Below are 19,428 nucleotides of genomic sequence, written 5' to 3'. Positions count from 1 at the left end.
AGCGGGTGCCGCTCTGCCCCGGCCCGCGCTGCCGGGCGGCCCCCGCCCCGGGGCTGCCCCGCCGCCCCCTCCCCTCCCCTCCCCGCCCCGGGGCTGCCCCGCCGCCCCCTCCCCTCCCCTCGCCTCCCCGCCCCGGGGCTGCCCTGCCGCCCCTCCCTCCCCTCCTCCCCGCCCCGGGGCTGCCCTGCCGCCCCTCCTCCCCGCCCCGGGGCGCCCCCGGCGGTTGCCCCGCGCGTCTGGGAGGCGGCTCCCGGCGGCGGCTGGGCGAATCCCGCGGGCTCCTGGCGGAGCGGCCGAGCCCCCCCTTTGCTCCCCCTTTTCTTCCTCCTCCTTCTCCTCCTCCTCCCGCTCCTCCTGCCGCCGCCGCTGCCGGGCTCCGCTCCGCCTCGCCAGCCCCGAGCCGGGTGCCTCGGCCCTGCCGCACCTCCCCGGCCTCCGCAGCCCCGGCCCGGCGGGCGGTGAGTTCTGCCCCCCCCCAAGCCCCCCCCCCGGGCAGCTCGGGGTGGACACGGGGGGCGCGGGGTCGCGCTCATCGGGGGGAGGGCACAGGCCGGCGCGGCGGGAAGGGGGGTCCGGCCGGCCCCGGGGTGCGGCGGGAGCCCCCCCGGCGGGGGAGCGCAGGCTCGGGGCATCTCCCCGGGTGACGGGCATCGCTCCCCGGGTGACGGGCATCGCTCCCCGGGTGCTGGTGGCCGTGCTCGGGGCATCCTCCCCCGGTGATGGCGGGTCCTGCTTAGGGCATCCCCTCCGCCGGGGTGCAGGGAGCCGCGCTTGGGCATCCCCCACCCCACGCCGGGGGCTGGGGGCCGTGCTCGGGGCATCATCCCCGCGGGGCGCTGGGGGTCCTGCCCGGGGCACTCTCCTGGGGTGCCGGGGCCGTGCTTGGTGCACCCTCCCGGGGGCTTGGGGTGCCGGGCGCTGAGCCCGGTGCATCCTGCCCAGCGGTGCCGGGGCCGTGCTTGGTGCATCGTCCCAGGGCGCTGGGGGACTCGGTCCTTCCCCACACACCCACCCGTGCGATCCCCGCCCCAGGGATCGGCATCAGCTGCTCCATTTCCAAATCAGCAGGGCCGGGGGGCTCAAGTGTCCCAGGAGCAGGACCTGCTTCTGCAGCATTTCCAGAACGTGCCTCTTACCAGCAAACCTCCGGGCTGGCAGAGCTGTCTGGTGGTTAGGGTACAGCTGGCCACTAAGAAATCTTGGGGTCGGGGTCTGTCGTTGTCCCCCCCCCGCCATGCTGACTTTCTGGCTCCTCGGCCGCAGTCCTACCTTGGAGCCCCCTCCTTCTCCCTGGCTGTAAAATGCACATAGACATCCCCTACCTGGCAGCACCACTTACGAAGCACTTGATGTCTTGGGAGGAGGCACAGCATTACAGTGCATTTATACGGCATGAGAACCACTTTTATAATGCCTGTGCTCGAGAGGGAATATCTAACCATAGCCTACCTGTTTGGGCATTCATCTGTATGGAAAATGCAGCCTCTTTCCTGGCTAACACTGGGGTTGTCTTGCAGAAATCATTTAGTCTGTCTAGACAAGTATGATGAAGAGCAAAGTGCCTGGAGCTGTGAATGATTAGAGCTTGGGTATCTCTGCAGTGTTAGGTTTGTTGTACAGCGCTGATAGGTGATGCTCGGTGCTTTTGGGTCTTTGGTTAGCAAATACACAGCAACCAGCTTGTCAAGGTTTGTTTCACGTAAGAGCAAGGGAAGAAGAATGCAGCCAGCCCTTCATCACACATGTGCATGGGAGAAGCAACACAGAGAGTTTAACCAGACTAAAATGAACAGAGAAAGCACTGAAAATGATGAATAAATGGGTGATGAGGAGGAGGAGGGGGAAAGGCATATACTGTCAGCTTACTTTCTGGAGCGTAGCACAGAGAAGTTCATGAATGTTTGTATGGCACTTAGAGAGTCTCAAATAGAAGGCACTAAAAAAAAAGTAGCATTATGTATGAGCATAGAATAAATAAAATCCTTAGGACAGAAGACTGAAACTAGGGATCACGTATGTCCTTAATACATATTCAAATGAAGAAAAGTGTATTGAAGAGAGCAGGCTTTAACGTAAAACAAAATCAAGGGGAAAGTGGACGTGTAGGTATTCTTAAATACTTAAGAACACTTAAATAAGAATACTTAAATAAGGACAGATGGAAGCATCTTAGGTATTTAATAACCTTTACAAATCTAGTCTTTAATCCTGCAAACCTTTCTGCATGTAAGTTGTCCATCTGACTTGTCCAATAGTCCAAGGAAATTAATGAGGAAGACTCATGTGAGGACAAACTTCCAGGACTGAGCCTTGGGGCAATAACATATCAATCACAGTTACAATATGACAGGTAGATTCTCCTCCCAGTAAATGCACGTATGAATCCCTGAAGGCTTCCACAGCACCAGGAATGACTCATTTTCAGAGAGACCACACAAAGCATCTGTTTCCGAGTCACAAACATATTCTAGAGACATTACACATAAATATTACTGGGATCTGGCAGTAGGCCAGAAGGTTTTCTCTAACTTTATCATCTGGAACACATACAGGTCTGACTCGGTGTTTTCTGGCCATTTAATGCAAAGTGGATGGAAGATGCTACAGTTCCTTGTGGGTACACGTATGGGGATGATCAGGTCCAGAGTGTATTTTATCCATGAGCAGAGGACATAGATTCTGAGAAGTGCTGAGCATCTTGAAATTCTCCCGCAGCCCCTGGGAGTTGCCCCATTTCAGGTCTGAACCTGGTGAAACAGATTTGGTCTGACCCCAGCAGCTGAGCTTATTCAGCAGGCAAAGCCTGGCTCTGTGCAAGGGGCTGTGTTGAGGTCCTTGAGGAAGGAGCTGGACTAGTGAGAATTTTATTTGGACTGGGGTTAAATGCCCTCACACCTCGGTGTCCTCTCTCTGTCCCATTGCACTGGACTTTTTTTACCCATTGAGAGTTCAGCTTCTCAATCAAGAAAAATCTCTTTCTATACATGTCAACAAATAAATTGAGAAAATTGCTTTCAGGCTGTCATCTGTGCGATACTGGGAAGGAGAGACTGATCCTAGAGTAGCAGTAGCAGACACCAAGAGCAAATCTCAGGAAAAGAGCTATTAAGCAACTAGGGCATGTGTTGATAATTAGTTAATGCTTGTTATGTTTGTTCTGGGCTTTTCATTTCTGTTGACTGGCTATGAATTTTCTGCACTATCACTGCTTGTTTACAGTACAGCACCTAACTTAAGCAATTAATCAGTTTTAAGAGACTCTGCTAATGTCCTTCTGGCATCCGAAGAGCCCAGTTAAGTGAGTCTGCCTCTAAATGCTTCACAACAGCTGAGAGGGAAAGGAAACAGGATGAATCCCCTCTGTGCATCTGCAGCCTGCAGTGTATATAAGACAGTCAGAGTTAAAAATTACTTACAAGTTGACTTATAAAATAAACAACTTCAGAATGACCAGCTTAAAAAAAAAAGTTTAAAAAAATATATGTATATAAAAATACAATCTGTACAATGTTAGGGCCAAATTCCACAAAATACTAAATAAATCCATTTTGTACTGAGTGCCCTTCTCTGGACCTGTACAACATAGATTTTTCGCACACAAGACCACTTCTATCTTGTCAGAATATCTTGAATGAACTTGCACTGTATGATATTGCCTTGGCTTTTGAGAATTACACTGTTACTGTCAGCCCTAGGCACATCTATCCAAGAAAGCAATGTCAGTATAATAGAGAATAAATGACATAGCTGTGAATTACAAAAAGAATAATTCATAGGTAATTTTCAATTACAGAGAATAATTTATAGGTGCCTGATTTGCAAAGAGAATAATTTATGAGTAACCTGAATTGCATATAGAGCACCTTACAGGTTACTGTAAGAAAGGGAGTATATCGACTGCTCAGCTCTCACGTGCTGAGACTGGATTTTGGGGGCATTTCTTGTGAAAACACCCACCATGAAAAAAAAATCCATCAAATTCCACAGTAAAAAGATTTGTGTAATATGTCCAATCTGATCTGAAACCCCTATATGTTACCAAAAGCCAGATGTATGGCCCGTGTTGTCCTCCTGCCTCACAGCACGTACCACAAGCAGAAAGGCCACAACTGGGTTCCTACAACATAATCACTGGAAAAGGCTGTCCCCAACAGCGGACAAGGAGCCAAGCGCCAAAACCCTAGGGTTATGTGTGTCCCCAGTGCACTGCATGGATGTGATGATGAAAAACATGAAAGATCAGAATAACAGAAAAGAGAGGGAGGTCTCCATAAACTGGATTAGGATTCCCGGCACAGGCTGGCTCCTTCCCTGCCCCGTTAGGGGCCCTGTGGGTGCCAGGAGGGCACAAGCTCATGTTTCATACTGCACAGACAAGCATCGCTCGTTTGTATGGGTGACTCCTTCTTTTGGAAAAATTACATTAGCAAATGGCTGCAAGATGGAATGACAAAATGCAGATTGGGAATAGGATGATTTTTTCTAACAGTAAAAGTAGAAAGTGGCACATCAGTGGACATGGTGAGTGTCTCCTCTTGCAGCAGATCTTTAAATTATTATTTTGCTTAAAGCATTTCCTCCAGTGCAACTACAGGTTACTGGCCTTTTAAATAAAGAGAGTTACTTTTTCCTCCTCAGGACTTGCTAGTCAAGTCCTACGGCTTGTCATTAAACAAGGGGCTAAATTAGCTGCTTTTCTTCTTTAAAGACATGATGTCTCCTTCCTATATACCTGAAGGGCAGAAGGATGCATCGGTGCTTCCACTTCTTCATCACCACCTTGGCACCTTAAAAACTGAGGGGGAAAAAAAAAAAATCCAAGCTAAAGTGTCATTCCCTCCTGAAGCACTGCATCAGGGAGTTATACAAGGCACCCTCTACACAAGAGCTAAAAATTACAAAGCCCTTTTGCACTACTTCAGTTAAAGAAACACTATATCCATATATTAGATCAAGCACAAATAACATCTACTATAGTTAATGTTGTAAAATGTTTTCTTTTTTAAGCTGCTAAAGTTGTCCATAAAAATTTTCCAAAGCATTAATTTTCTCCGGTGAAGTATTTTAGAAGAGCTTGTTAAAGAGAAGTAATTGTGTTGGATTTGGAGAACATAATGGGTTGCTGCTATTCTGTCGGAAGCAAAACCAGAGCCTCCAGGAGAAGGAGGCACGCGTCGCTCCAGACTGTGCGTTGCAAGTGAATTCCTGTGCTTGAGCTTTCAAACCACTAAAGCGTAATCGTGGACATCCTTGGGCATGGTGGACATTCACAAAACACCCATGCTCATAGCTGGGAACGTCTGGAACTGGGTGAATATCCCCTTTTAGGAAGCCTTGAGAAACAATGTCTATCCCATAGCTTTGGGTACACACTATATTCCATGAAAGAGCCCGGGGGAACACACGCTAAAAGACTGTGCACTCATTGTATCTGCTGTTGCATACATCCACTCTTTGCTACTTCCCATTTAGAAGAGAAAAATCCATTCATTTTCTAACCAGCTCCTCCTCCCCCAGACCCACACTCCATTTATTGCCAGGAAGCACTGATGAAAGCGGCTCGTGCTTCTCAGAAACCTTCTTTGACAAGATCACTCTCAACCTGGACCAAGTGCAAAGTCTCTCCTTGATTTCCCTAGGAGCAATAGGCAGCCAGTAGCTCACAGGATCACATCCTCAACGATTTTAATTTTGCTAATAGTTTCCCAGTGTAAGTTCTGCACACGACCAGAAAAATGATGCTTGTATTTCAAGTTTGTGCAGAACAAGTGAAATCTTGGCCCTAGGAAAATGCAAATCTTCGCCCCTAGCCCAAGGCAAAACTCCTGATGACCTGCTGGGGTCAGACTCTCACTTCGTCCTCCCAAAACTGGAAGCAAGTCAGAAGTGTAGAGATTTGGGGACACAGTGCAGAACAACCTCACATGAACTTTTGTTGCTACCTGTAAAAACCAGCAGAAGCAATTTGGACATTTTTTGGGCAATAAGAAGAGGTGGCTGAGAAAGTATCACAGATTTTATTTTTAAACTTTCATTGGATTAGGGCCTTTGTACCACTTCAGATCCTACCATGCTGTCTGCTGTCAGCTTTTAATGCTAGCAAAATACAAAGCTTGCAAAAATAAAAGAAAACTGCTTACCCGCTCCCTCTCCTAGGCTATATACCCTCAGTGCCAAAAAGGATCATACAAAAGGAGTCTTTTTTAAGGACTGCTTATACATACACGTATCTTCCCAAGGGTTAGATGTAAAGAAATTAAGTGGTAATTTTAATGGGCTGCTACCTTTCTCTTACAGTGCAAACTACCAGAGCCTTCTCTGCAAAACTGAGGAAGGACTTTGGCTCATGTCGGTACTATTTTTTAAATACTGAATTTTCTTGTTATATTGCTGTCCTCAAGGGCCACTGAATGTCACTTACCTGACAGAGATAGGCTGCAGACCTACTTAAATTATAGACTCAACCAGTTCCTCCTAAAAATATTTCACCTCTTTTTTTCTGTGATTGAATGATGCTGTTATAATGGTGATGGTCAGCAGCTGATAATTTGCTTATCTACTCAGAAAGCTTGTCTGGTTTATTTTAAGTTAGTATTAACATGCCTAATAGAAGATAATACTTATTCCTAGAAACCCTGTGCTTTTGTGCATATATACCTGTGGTATTTTTCATTCTGCTGTATACAGGTGGAGCACTTAAACTGTGGTAGGCAACTTTGCCCAAAGTACTGCTCCAAAATGCTCTAGTTCTACTTAGCATGATCTTCTTATAAAAAATGAATGTCTTTGGAAAAAATGCAGACACAGGTTAGCCATAGGGGTTGTATTTTGTTTCTTCTGTCTTCCCTTTCCCCGAGACATCTACTGGACTCTCCATAAGTGCATAAACCGCAATGGGCAATAGGTGCTTGACTTCTGCAGCTTTGGAAAATGCTGGCCTTAGAAAGAACCCTGGAGAGGACATTTCCAGGATGCTCTGAATTAATTTCTTTCTGCTGCAGGCTTTCATTTGCTCTTTATTTATCACTTTACATCATCACCAGCATTCTTGATGCTAACACGGTGTGACATGAAGTTATTCATGAACTGACATGATGGCAATGGGCCCGCACGTATCTTGCTAGAGAGGCAGCACCAGCAAACACAAGTCTCGCACACCAAGGGCAAACCTTCCCACATCTTGCAGCCTGACAACAGCACTGTGAGCCAGCAGATGCTCCAGGTCAATACCTAAGAGTGAGGACTAAAAGCTGTTAGAGGAAATGTTCAACAGTGAACAGCTGCTTTCATTGGTGTCAGGTAAGTCAGAACTTTAGGCTTCTGATAGATAAATAAAGACCAAGATCTACCTCTTCTTTCCTGCCATGGACCTATGCCTTTGAGAGCTCCGAGGAGTGTGTTTTAGCCCAAGCAAAAAGGAGCACCACCTTTCAGCATCATATGAGGGCCAGTGCAGCCAGTTGCACAACACACAGAGGTATTTCCCATGTTACTGGGACTTCAGGATAGAGCACCAAAAAAAAAAATCAAACTATCTGATTTAATCCAGACATCTAGGAGCAATAATGGGCCTATGCATTCTTGAGCACCATCTACTGGTACATTGTCTATAAACTAGTGACATACATGCAGATGTAGAGCACCCTATAACAGCTACTCTCACATAAATGCATAGGGCTCCTGGCCAGCACTAAGCACAGCATTTATAAGCTCCCAGTCAAACCTTACAGCTGGCATCTTGGAGCAAACTGCTCTGAGAGCAAAGTGTGAGAAGGTTTCCAGGTCCCTCGTGCGGCCACCTGCTGATGGTTGTATCCCCTCCTGCAGGCAGTGCCACAGCCGGTGGGTCTCTCCACGATGCTGCAGTGCAAACATGCTCAGGAATTCAGCTTCGGGCCCCGGGCTCTGAAGGACGCGCTGATCTCCACCAACCCAGCCCTGCAGGAGCTCTATGCCAAAGCTTTCTCCAGGGCGGAGAAGCTGTTCCTCTCCGAAGCCTACAACCCACAGAGAACGCTCTTCTGCACGCTGCTCATCCGGACAGCTTTTGACTGGCTCCTCAGCCACCCTGATGCCCCCGAGGACTTTGAGATGTTCTATCACGCCATGCTGAGGAGGAAGCAGAACTTCTATCGAAAGCACATTTACCTGCAACCTATAGGTAATGCGGGTGTCTTCACTGAGCCACCTGGAAAGATATGGGAGGGAGGCGGGTGGTGCTGAATGCTACTAACATCCTCTTCTAAGGACTAACCTGCAAAATGTAATTGCCATAGCAAAGATAAGTGTAATACCAAAAGCTCTGACATGCCCCCAGTCCAGAGTCACAAGCCATGATGACAACCATCAATAGACCTGCCCTGTAAATGGCCTGTGTGCCCCTGGGTGAGACTTTCTATGAATATATGTATGTATACATACATACATATATATCTATATGTAAAACAATGCTGGATAAAACAGCATTTCTGGAGCTCCATCCCTGATGGTTCATTAAAAACAGCCACTCGTTCCTACATTAATCTTTCTGCGCAACTTAAATAGGAGACAACCTTTGTAGCACATCTGCTCTGCTAATGAGAGAGTGTACTAATGCCTCGAGCCACCTCACAGAAAGAGCCCCCTCTTCTCCTCCATATCTGTATAACCATCTAGAGATGTCCGCCACATGCCAGAGTAAGCAATTAACTTCAAAATGAACCAGCCTTCCGCTTCCTCAGTTGCTGTGGCCAGCCCCACAAAACCCCTTTGGACCTTCTGGTTCACCCCAGCTTTAAGGAACTGATAATAAAGCTTGTCTTCTTAGACTTAATTGAAGGGCCTGCCGGGCTTTCGCTGCTGGATTCCCTCCAGAGCTGTGTTGAGTCTTTCTTCCTGGGTCTCCGTGTGAAGTGCCTTCCCTCCATCCCCATCTCTTCCATTCACTGCTGCTACCGCCACAGCCAGGACACGGACAGGGTGCAGCTTCACGCAGGTAAGGACCTGGGAGCAGGGAGCCCACAGAGACATCAGCCTGGCATGCGGGCACGAGCCCTCCCTTAGGAAATGCCTGAAATAGCCCTTCATTGCCTGAGCAGGGAGGGGATGAGGAAGGGAGTGAAAAGGGAGAAATCCTGTTCCCATGGAAAACCCAGGACTTCGAGGCTGGAAACAGGAATAAAAACAAAGTGACTTTCATCATATTTTCCTCTGCTGTCTGTATTTTTCAGTGCTGTTATGTTTAGGTCCAGCTCTGCAAAGGGATCAGGTCAGCTCTGCGGGAAGGCACTGTAGATTTGGTGTAGCCCGAGTTCTCCCATCTCTTGTCCAGAGCCAAAGTAAATTAGTGGCCTGGATGCTGCAGGTGGGGAATTCACTGGCCTTTCATGTTAGGAAATTTGGGTTCAAGTGTCACACAGCTCCCCAGGGAAATGGGTTTGTCAGCTGCCAAACTGGCGCTGCACAAACACCCATCTGGAACAAGCTGTTTGCAGGTACCACGGGCAGCATGTGCTCAGCACAGACCCAGCGCTGCAGCAATGCGGCTGCTCCAGCTCAGGTCTGAAATGCCTGTGGGGAAATTGTTCTACTTCCAGGTGCTTATCTCCATGGGTTAGTACTGAATTCACCTACATCTCTGCCCTTAGCTCTGCTTTGTTTTAACTCTGTGCTCAGCACCACTTCAAAAGTCAGGTCTGCTCATACTCCGATTTGAGGGGATGAGCTACACAGCTGTGGTTCTCCATCCGAGGCGCTGAATCCAGCAGCTCTGCCTATCTGTGGCTTGGATTACATCCTCCTCCTCACGAGCAGCACAAATTCTGGCTCTTGCATGCCTTCCAGGGATGCTTCATTTTAATGAACATCTCTCTTGTATTTGTCCAGATGGGATCCTGAATTTCCTGAAGAACAACAAGCCCATGGATGCCCTGTGTGTCCTTGGACTCACTCTGCTGGACCTTTACCCATGTGAGACCTGGAGCTTCACGTTCAGCAAATTCCTGCCAGGACAAGGTGGGATTGGTGTCCCATGATCTCCTAGCACAGCGTGCAAATAAGGCAGCACTGTACCAAAAAGCCTTCCCTGGGAGACTGGAATAGCCAAATCTTATCCTTAACATTTTATTCACTCCCTGATAAGAGGAACTAGGTTTTCTCAATTTAAAATTAGGGGATTCAGGGCTCCTGATCCAGACAAAGGTAACTGAGGTGCTACAAACCTCAGTTTGGGAAGTGTGTCTCATCACACCCCGTGTGCTCAACTGGACTGTGCTACAACAGCTTTCTTTTCACGCTGCCTAAGCTGAGAGACAGTCATAAGAGAGCTGATGCCTAACTTGTATGCGCTTCTCTTTACAGAAGTGGGAGTCTGCAGCTTTGCCAGATTTTCTGGAGATTTCCCCCAGGCTGGCTGTAGCAGCTTGAATCCGCTCACACAGAAGGAACGGTTATGCGAAGTCAGCAAAGAAAGCAGAGACCGGACATTGCCGTTCAGTGCCCAAGAGATGGTCCAGTGCTGTAAGGTAGGACCAGCAATCTGCACCCTCTATTTCTTGCCATGTAGGGTTAAATATTTCAGGGCTGGGCGTAATCCATCTCTCAGCCCAGTGAAGCAGGCATGAGACTACTCCCAGAAGACACAGGCAATCACAGCTAAGTCCATGCACTTAAACAGTCCTAAAGAGCTTATATTTTAGTGCACCACATAGACATCTCTTACGTCCCTTGCCACTGGAGGAAACTATAGTATCAGCTGTATAGAGAGGCTACAGTGTTGCCTTATGTCATGCAGCAACACTGAGACAAAAACCCTGCCCAGCTCCCAGGTTCGTGCTTGGGACATCTCAGTATTTTGCTTGTCAGGCAATGCATGGGCAATATGATCTGTTAGCTGATGAAGTATTCAGAGATGAATCAGAATATCTAGTGGAGTTGTGTGTTAACTAACAGATAGCTGGGAAGGGGTGACTGTGTCTTCCTCAGGCATTGGTGTTCGTAAGGGGAGAGGACCGCTTGCCAGACCTGCTTCTATGGATGGATGAGAAAAATACCTTAGACAAGTTTGCACATATGTATATATACGCAGATGCCCTTAAACCCCACCCATCTCCAACACATCCGATTCATGACTGCTGTCCTCCCTCCTCCCAGCATCTCCCCTCTGCCCTCTTGCCAGCTCTACTTCTAGCATTTCTCCCAAAGCTGGCCCACGTGGAGCCATTTCTGTTTGCTTCCCCTCGTATTTGCTCAGGATTTTCTAGTTTGAGGTCTCTTCCAGTAGTAATTTCAAATAATGTTAGGTGACAATGGGAGGAGGAGGGGACTCCTCCATCCTCAGCCTTTCCACAGTTGCCAATTCCCAAGGCAGTCATGCTTGGCCAGCTGACTCCAGCTTAGTTTTTGCTTTGGCACAAACACTTAGAGTATCTGCTTTGGAAGGACGCAGATCTGTTATTGCCAATAGCTTCTCACGGATTTCTCACATGGACTGTGTTGCTCTTTTCAGACCCCTGTGGGACTGGTTTTCCCCTTAAAAAAAACCACACCACTGTCCTTGGGGAAGAGAGTGACAGCAGCACTGCCCCAGAGCTCTGAACATGCTATCTACATGCTGTCTTCCCACAGCTGCTTCTAAAAAACACACCCACCCTTCCTCCTCCACCATACAAACACGGATGTCAGGGTACCTGGGAAGGGAGCCATGTTCCCCTTTCAGCTCGGAAAAGCTCAGGGTGAAGGACCACCAGGGCTGAGCAATGAGTCGATTAGACTGTTGGGGAGCAGGGAAAGTGGAACAGCAGAGGAGGAAGAGGAGGGGGCGGTGGAAGCAGGAATGACCATGTGCTCCTGTGATTTTTGCTTTCCTGAAAGGTGACCTGTCACGAGATCTGCCACCTGATGGGGCTGGGGACCTGCCGCTGGCTGCAGTGCATCATGCAGGGCGCGCTGAGCCTGGACGAAGCCCTGCTGCGGCCCCTGGAGCCGTGTCCCATCTGCCTTCGGAAGCTGCAGCACGTCGTGGGCTTCAAACTTGTCGAGCGCTACAGGGTGAGAGACAGACCCACCAGCCCTTCCTGAGCAAAGGGGACACAGCAGGGAGCAGAGTGGCTCCCCCCAAACCACAGCACTAAACGTGCTGTAGCAGCACGTTAAACACAGACGCTGCTCTCGGTGCAAGGTGCTAAGAGAGAAAGCTTACACCTAAATAAGGGGAGTGTTGTACACATGGTCTGTGACTAACGTAGCACTTTACATGATCTCTAGGGCTTTTGACTGCTCACAACAAGGGGCAGTGCAACAGTCCAACCACATTTGGCTACTTCCGTAAGTGAGGTGGGGAGGGCAGGCAGATTTCAAGCCAGAGCAGCAGTGAGTACGCAGCGATTCCCACATCTATGCCCTTTCCTATGTGCTACCATGGTTTTCTGCCTCTCTGGGGCTGCTGGTGACAGGGAGAAAATACTAAATGCATACTTTGCTGCAGTTCCTCTGTTTAAAGATATGAGAAAGGATCCCACATTATTACTCCCCAATAAGTGGAGGGTCCCAGACTCATCTTTTGCCTCTTCTCTCCCACCCATAGAGCTGCTAACACCACAATTAGACATCATCAGGAATAGCGCTAAGATGCCCTTAGCTCTCAAAAGGGTTTTCTACCTCTGTTGTCTAGAAAGCTGAATTCAGTAGCTAAATGGCTGGTGGAGTAGAAATAATGTCATCGTTCTCACTCAGTACCCTATCTTCTCCCTGGTTGTAATTCCTGTCTGACACACATCATGTTCAGGGACAGGATTTTCCACGGCTGCCTATTTTAAAGTCTGTGGGTTATATTTGTAACAAGATACATGCAGAATGAAAACAGGGATGCCTGTAGTTTCATTCAGCTTGGAATCAAGACGCACAGAAGCACAGCAAAGGACGTGGGTGAAAACATGTTTGTGCGGTTTTGCTGCTTGTCTGTGTGTCTGTGGTGGCATTAGACCCGTCTCTGACTCCGTGGCTGTTTGGTCCCTGCTTCTGTCTGAAAGTTGCCTAAATCACCCCGACTACCAGAGGAATAGATTCTGGTTTATTTAAACACCCAGCCTGTCAGCATCCAGCTATTGCTTTCTAGAAGAAAACTGCCATCTGCATTAAGCTTTTCTAGAAACATTTTTGCCTTTAGACCTGCAGTAAATACTGTAACTGGCTCAGCATCCCCTGGTGACAGTGAACACAAACCTAAAGAGAGGATACACTTGCCAAATGTCACATCTGCTTCCTTGACAAGGAAAAGCTCAGCTAGATATAGTACAAGCTGGTATAAGAGAGTTGTGATAATCTCTAAGAGGCTTTGCTATAGCATTGAGAGGAAATATAAATGCCAGAGATGAATTAGATAGTTAAGGAACCTGACAGAAGAGAGCACAAAGCATTTAGAGACAATATCAGAAAGCAAAGTTACTGGCTAAGCACGTTTTGAGAGGTTGTGGCTGGCCAAGTGCAAGTCTGAAGTCACATTTCCCTTCGGAAAACTAGCACAGATCCCCACCTGCCACATAACAGCCCCAGACGCTCATAATAAATACAGGAAATGCCGACACAAAGCTGTTCCTCGCCAGGAGCAGGTAATGCTGCTGAAGTCTGCGACTGAGACACGGTTACGGGCAGAAGGGCATGTGGGACAGGAAACCAGTCCTTATGCAGGAGGAAGAGCCCCTCAATGCACTCAGAAACATGCTCCATTTTTTTCATCACAGCTGCTTATTCCAGCGTGAGTCATCTTGAAAACTGAAAGCAAATCAGTTCTCGTGCTGTTTCCCCACCACAACCAACATTTCCACCTGCTGCTTCCGCAGCATCCCAGGCTGTTCTGCACGTAGCGCCTAGGTTAGTGTGCAGTGGCCACACTGCAGAAGAAAACAGTGCTCGAGCTGCTCTTAAAGGTTGGGTTAGCTGCATCCTCACCGTGGTGTTAATCACAGTATCTGCTCTCGAGCACAGTGTGGCTGCACTGCTGCTGGGGATGACAGCACTGCCATGGCAGAGGGGTTTGAAAAACTTCCAGTGCCAAACCTGGGGCCCCTTGAGGTGTCAGACAACGGGTTTCATTCTCAGTTACTTACCTGGGCATCCACTTCAAATGCTCTTGCCTGCAGGTAAGCTAAACCCATGAAGAGGTTATCCCTTTCTAGTTAAACAGGAGAACATAAAAAGAGGCTGCAGCCCTACAAACCCTTCCCAAGTTCGAATCAATAAACCACCCAAAAGATGAGAGACAGGAAAGATTTTGGGGTTTTGGTAGTGATCTTGGTCAATCATCCCCTCCTTTTGCCTTAAATAATCCAAAGGTACTGTTTGAACATCCTCATCTCTGCAGCTTTTTATCTTCTTGGGAATTGGGCTAAGTAGCAGTTGTGATTCCTTCCCAGATTCACTACTCTTGGGAATTTTAAGAGACATTATAAAATCATGGGCTGGTTGCAGCTTTCAAACAGCTTTGCTGTCCCCTTCCCTAGCCTGGCTCCTATTGCAGCTTCTGGTGCCTTCTTTGTTTTTTAAACCCAGAGGGAGGGAAGGGCTATTGGAGGTGGGATGAGGCAGGAGAAAAGTTGTCCCTTTACATTTTTTCTTGCCCCAGAGGGAGGGGGCAGGGTGGATTAACTTAGCTGAAAGAGTCCATTTTATTCTTGTATGAAATTCTTCCCTGAGGCTTCATGCACAGACTGAAATGAGAAACAGGGCTGATTTCTCCCACCCACTCAATTTGAGCTCTTTATCCTTTCTGTCACTTGCCTGAAGAGAGAGCAATAGAGGAGGGAAGGGGGAGGGAGCAGCAGGGCGCTGCGGGAGAAGGGAGTTCTGCAGGGCTGGAAATCTCCTGCCCACTCCTCAAACCCCACAGCTCACCCTGAGCTGAGCACAGCACAGTGACCGGCATCTCAGGTTAGTACTCTGTCACCCTTGTCCTTCCCAAAGCGATTGCAGGGCTTTGCGAAGGTATCAGCTGGGACCTGCAGAAAGTAAAGATGAGGAAAGAGGCCACAAGGGTGTGAAAAAGCTGAAAAACACACAACCCTCCCCCCCCAACACATGCCAACAAGGCAGACAAGGAGATCACCTTTTATCCAGCGATGACTGGAGTACTTCAATTCATTCCCCAAAGCATAAGGAATAAGTGTGCCAGAAGCAACCCGTTATATGCCCCATTGTAGCATTTAATATTTAAAAAGGAAATTGTCTCAGACATTTTCCTTTCATTAATTCTTTCCTGGAGCCCAGCCTTCCCACTTGTGCATTTCAGCTCGAGAGGGGAAGAGCTATTCTTAGGAATAAAATGCACATTACCACAGGAGTTAACAACATGATGAAACAAGATTCTTCACTGCTATCTCAGGAGCTTTTATAATGACACAGCTTCCTCTAGAGAGGCACTGGTTTGGCTCTCTGAGAGATCATATCCACACAGCGAGGAGAGAATTTGTGCCATTTTCCTGCTACCGTCTTTGATAATAAGGCAGATACAGCCCACATCTGACTGGGGGCAGAACTGCCACAGATGCTGACTCCAAGAAAATGAGGCAAGAGAAAGCCCCTGCTTTGTAGGGTAACCCTGAGTTGTCTGAACCCATCTCCTGGCAGAAGCACCATAGCATCTGAAGCTGAGCCACCCAAGATGACTAGGTTTACCTGACCAGCACTGGGTAGGGCGTACCTGTTTTCTCTCGTTCACTAAAATGAAACCTTTTCCCCTCTCACCACAGAAACTCTACGCTTGGACACAGACTGTGTTGTCCACGTGGCCAAGGCAAGAGTCAGCAGACCTGTCCGCCTCAGAGGATATCCTTCCATTCAGCTCAGACTCTGGGATGTGCTGCGAGAACAACTCTGAGGCTATAACCTCCTTGTCCGAGCCACTGACACCAGACACTTGCAGCCAGGCCCTCTCCATCGGCCAGGAGCTGGAACAGGACGAGCATTCGTGTTCGCTGGCGGAGGTGCAGAGCCAGCCCCAGCTCGCCGGGCCCACCAAGTCCACAGATATCATTAAAGATTACGAACTGTGGCTGGAGATGTGCATTGCTGCCCTGGAGAGGAATGTCTCCGAGGAGGAACTGGCTCAAGTAGACAAGACCGTGGATGCCCTGGCTAAGTGGGAAATGTTTACAGGACAACTCCCTGCTATGAAGAAGGACCTACCCTTTACTAGGGACAACACTGGGCTACGGAAAGTTCTCGGAGACAAATTTTCCTCCTTGCGGAGGAAACTGAGTTCCAGAAAACTGTCCAAAGGGGAATCGTCCCCTCATCGTTGGCGGTGGGAGGAAAACTAGGCTGGGTCTGCCTTGGGTTGGGCCAGCTTTGCTCCCACAGCTTTGGTTACGTTACTGCCCTGCTTCTGACCCTTCTCACCACAAGTTGTTGCTGTCAGAGAGAAACAGCAACTCCCCACAGGAATAAAAGGTGTTTCTTTTTCTGAGATTGCTAACATATTTTTGATGTGATCAGTTCTTCTCCAGGGGTTTTTCCTGTGCTCGTCTAAGCGACAGCATGACTCCAAACCCACATCAAGTCCTATGTAGGTGTTTGTATTTTCTTGCCATATTTCATTTGGTCTGAAGTCAGCCAGGAAGAGGTCTATGCTAAACACTAAACATATTCACACAGAAGCTTTGTCCATCTGAACAAACAGATGCAAATTAAACCAGGGCACAGATACTATTTCTCCATTTCCCCCCATAACAAATGTTCATCTCTGTTCTAGTTGCTGCCCCATCAGCTGGAGGTTGCGCTGGGCACAGGAGTGCAGCCGAGGCTGACGGACTCACGCTATGAGTAGGGGGGGAGAGATGGAGGACGACGGGCACAGAGTCAGTCAGTAAAGCAGAAAGATCCCTGGCAGCTCGTCTGCCATGAAGAACAGTGTTAGTGTGACGACCGTCTTTTGGCGGACAATCAAGGGGATCTCCAGAGATGTTTCAGTTCAAAGCCAGGCTTGGAGCCGTGAGCTGTAACTACTCACATCCTCTGTAGATTGGCACAGGAGAGAAAACCTTTGAAAACATTCACACACTCATTGATTATTAACTTAAAAGGGGGAACTACACATGCATTCCTCTCTTTCTGCCTTCAGAAGTTAACACCCTGGCCCTTTCCCTCTTCTCCACTCCGTAAGTCACCCACTGAACAGGAACGGGTGCTGTGCTGGCACCAGGAGCTGCAGAGCCTGCCTTCCCATTGCCGGGGCATGCCGTTCCTCTCCGGCTATTTATAGACAGAGCTCAAGAGGCCGACGGGTTTGAGGTCTGTAACAGCAGCACGCCGGGGGAAGGCTGACCCTCTCCATGCCCAGTTCACTCAGACCTCAGCACGATAACGCTCTCTACAGCTCACTGCTACACAGCCACGCTTCAGATTTCTCCCTTCTAAAAATAGCAGCAGGTAGGACTGGGTCCAGTTCAGCTGGGGGGAGAGAGAGGATGTTTCCCCTCAGAGGAGCTAACAGCTTTGGCTTTCCTGAGCGCTTGCCCTGTGCACTTTGCGAGCCTCAAACCATGCAGTAACCCTGCAGTGCATTTTTGGAGTGGGAAGGGAGAGAATTGGAGAGAACCATTTGAAAAAAACTTGAGATTTACTCATGCAGGTGAGCAGAAAAGATGATCTCGTAATAAATTCAACTGGATTCCGAAAACACAAGCAACTTCACATCTGCATGACTCATACAGGGAGAAAAAGGGAGTTCTGGCTTCGGGACTAATGACAGCAATTCCTGGAAACATTTTTTCCAGGCTGCGCGCCTGGACTCGGCGCAGGCGCAGTGCGGCAGAGCCAATGCTGCCGCCCTCTCCTGGCAGCCTCAAAGGCGATGGGGTTCTCATCCAAGACATTCTTCCCAGCAGCAGAAATTTTCCAAACAAATCCTGCTTGAATTACAAATCCATGTACTGCCCCATACTTGCTCAGTTGTTGCCTTAACAGATTTACTATTTTAAGCAAGAGATTACTTTTTGTTCAGCCTTGTTTGCTCTTACGTGATTCAGTACTGAATCATTAGGCTGAACTTCAGAAACTTTCCAGAAAGAGACCATAAGCTCAGGATGACAATATTGCCCAAGGGAAAGAGGCAGCTTTCTGTTATAACAAAGTCCAAAGACAACAGAGAAAAGGGGTGGCACAGAAACAATTCGAACTGCTGGCAGAAGTCACAGATGGGAAACTCCCTATGTGACACTTGGCTTATAGACTCATGTTAGCTCTGTTGTGAAAGCATGAATTTCTGCTGAGGAGTTGTTACTTACATATTTTTGACACCATCACTGACAGAACCACCACTTACCAGCTCAGCTTGTCCAGAAGTGCTCCAGGTAAGAAATAAATGGGCACGGCAACTCAGAGCTTCACCTACTCGCGTGGGCAGCTCAGCAGGGTCCGTAGGCAAGACGCAACTTTGCGGTGCCAGGCAGAAAGCGGCTGTTAACGCTTTTAAGTCCTTAGGCAGCTGGAGGAGAGAAAGTCCATGCAATATTACACTGCAGGTTTTTGTTCATGCAAAGACATTCCCGTGGAGGTGGCTACTCTTCGCATCAGCAAAAGTTTCCAGTGCTGCTGCTGCACATGACAGCACAGCATAACATTTTCTTCCCAGGGTCTGCAAGTAGTACTTCGTGCTTAACACTGCACGGTCTACACCAGGGTCAGCAAGGACTGGAGGCAACCTGGGTCACAAAGGAATAAAATGACTGGCCAAGGTTACACAGCAAATCAAGGTTATAACCAGGACTAAAGCACAAAGGTGCAATTCCTACTCTTCTCTGCGTGTACCAGAGTTGTAGAGGGGCAGAAAACAACTGACAGAGGAATTAGAAATAAAACAAATTGAAGGTAAGCCCCTAAAATAAGATTTCCTGCATTTTAAGCAGCAGATTTCCAGGGACATACTTCTGCTTGGAAGGGTGTGGGAACAGCAGCATAACTTGCAGCTAATAACCTGCTGAGTAGGCTGTGGGACAGAAATACAGATGAGATGCTTAGGAGCCATTTTAGAAGGTCAAGCTGCGGATCAACCATCAGCAAGAAGTAGTAGGGTACTCTGTATATAAATGCACACCCAGAAGTTACTTGCAACTCAGCAGCCAAGATCAGAGTTGGTTACAAGTGGTCCAGGAACAGAGTTTCACTGTGTAGTAGGCAGTGGGCAGGAGAACCTAGGTGTTCACTGTGCAGCACTTCAGCCACAGTTTGGTGAGCCTTCTGCAGGAAGACAGGCAGTGAAAGGAGCTGGGCACCCAGATGGGAAAGAAGCCAAGTCCCAAAGGGCAACAGTACCAGCAGCCTGCCACAGAGCTCCTGGGCATGGCTTCGGGGCTCTGGCTGGCAGCCTCCCTCCGCAGCCCCAGGAGGGCAGCGCCGTTGTTTCTGCCTCGTGACCTGTGGGTGTCTTGTGACAGGTAGATGGTCTAGAAATGAACT

General features: G+C 48.5%; 1 protein-coding gene across 1 annotated transcript; it reads left to right on the top strand.

Annotated features, from left to right (window-relative positions):
- Positions 1-375: 375 nt before the first annotated feature.
- Positions 376-16,292, top strand: AMZ1 (archaelysin family metallopeptidase 1). The gene is made up of 7 exons (XM_072878159.1): positions 376-458; positions 7,828-8,161; positions 8,807-8,974; positions 9,865-9,993; positions 10,339-10,502; positions 11,851-12,027; positions 15,723-16,292. Exons 2-7 carry the CDS (start codon positions 7,858-7,860, stop codon positions 16,290-16,292), a joined length of 1,512 nt encoding a protein of 503 aa, XP_072734260.1. The 5' UTR covers positions 376-458; positions 7,828-7,857.
- Positions 16,293-19,428: the final 3,136 nt, after the last annotated feature.

Source organism: Ciconia boyciana, chromosome 13, assembly GCF_034638445.1.
Source record: "Ciconia boyciana chromosome 13, ASM3463844v1, whole genome shotgun sequence".
NCBI classification, from domain to species: domain Eukaryota; kingdom Metazoa; phylum Chordata; class Aves; order Ciconiiformes; family Ciconiidae; genus Ciconia; species Ciconia boyciana.
This window is presented reverse-complemented; position numbering and strand designations above follow the sequence as displayed.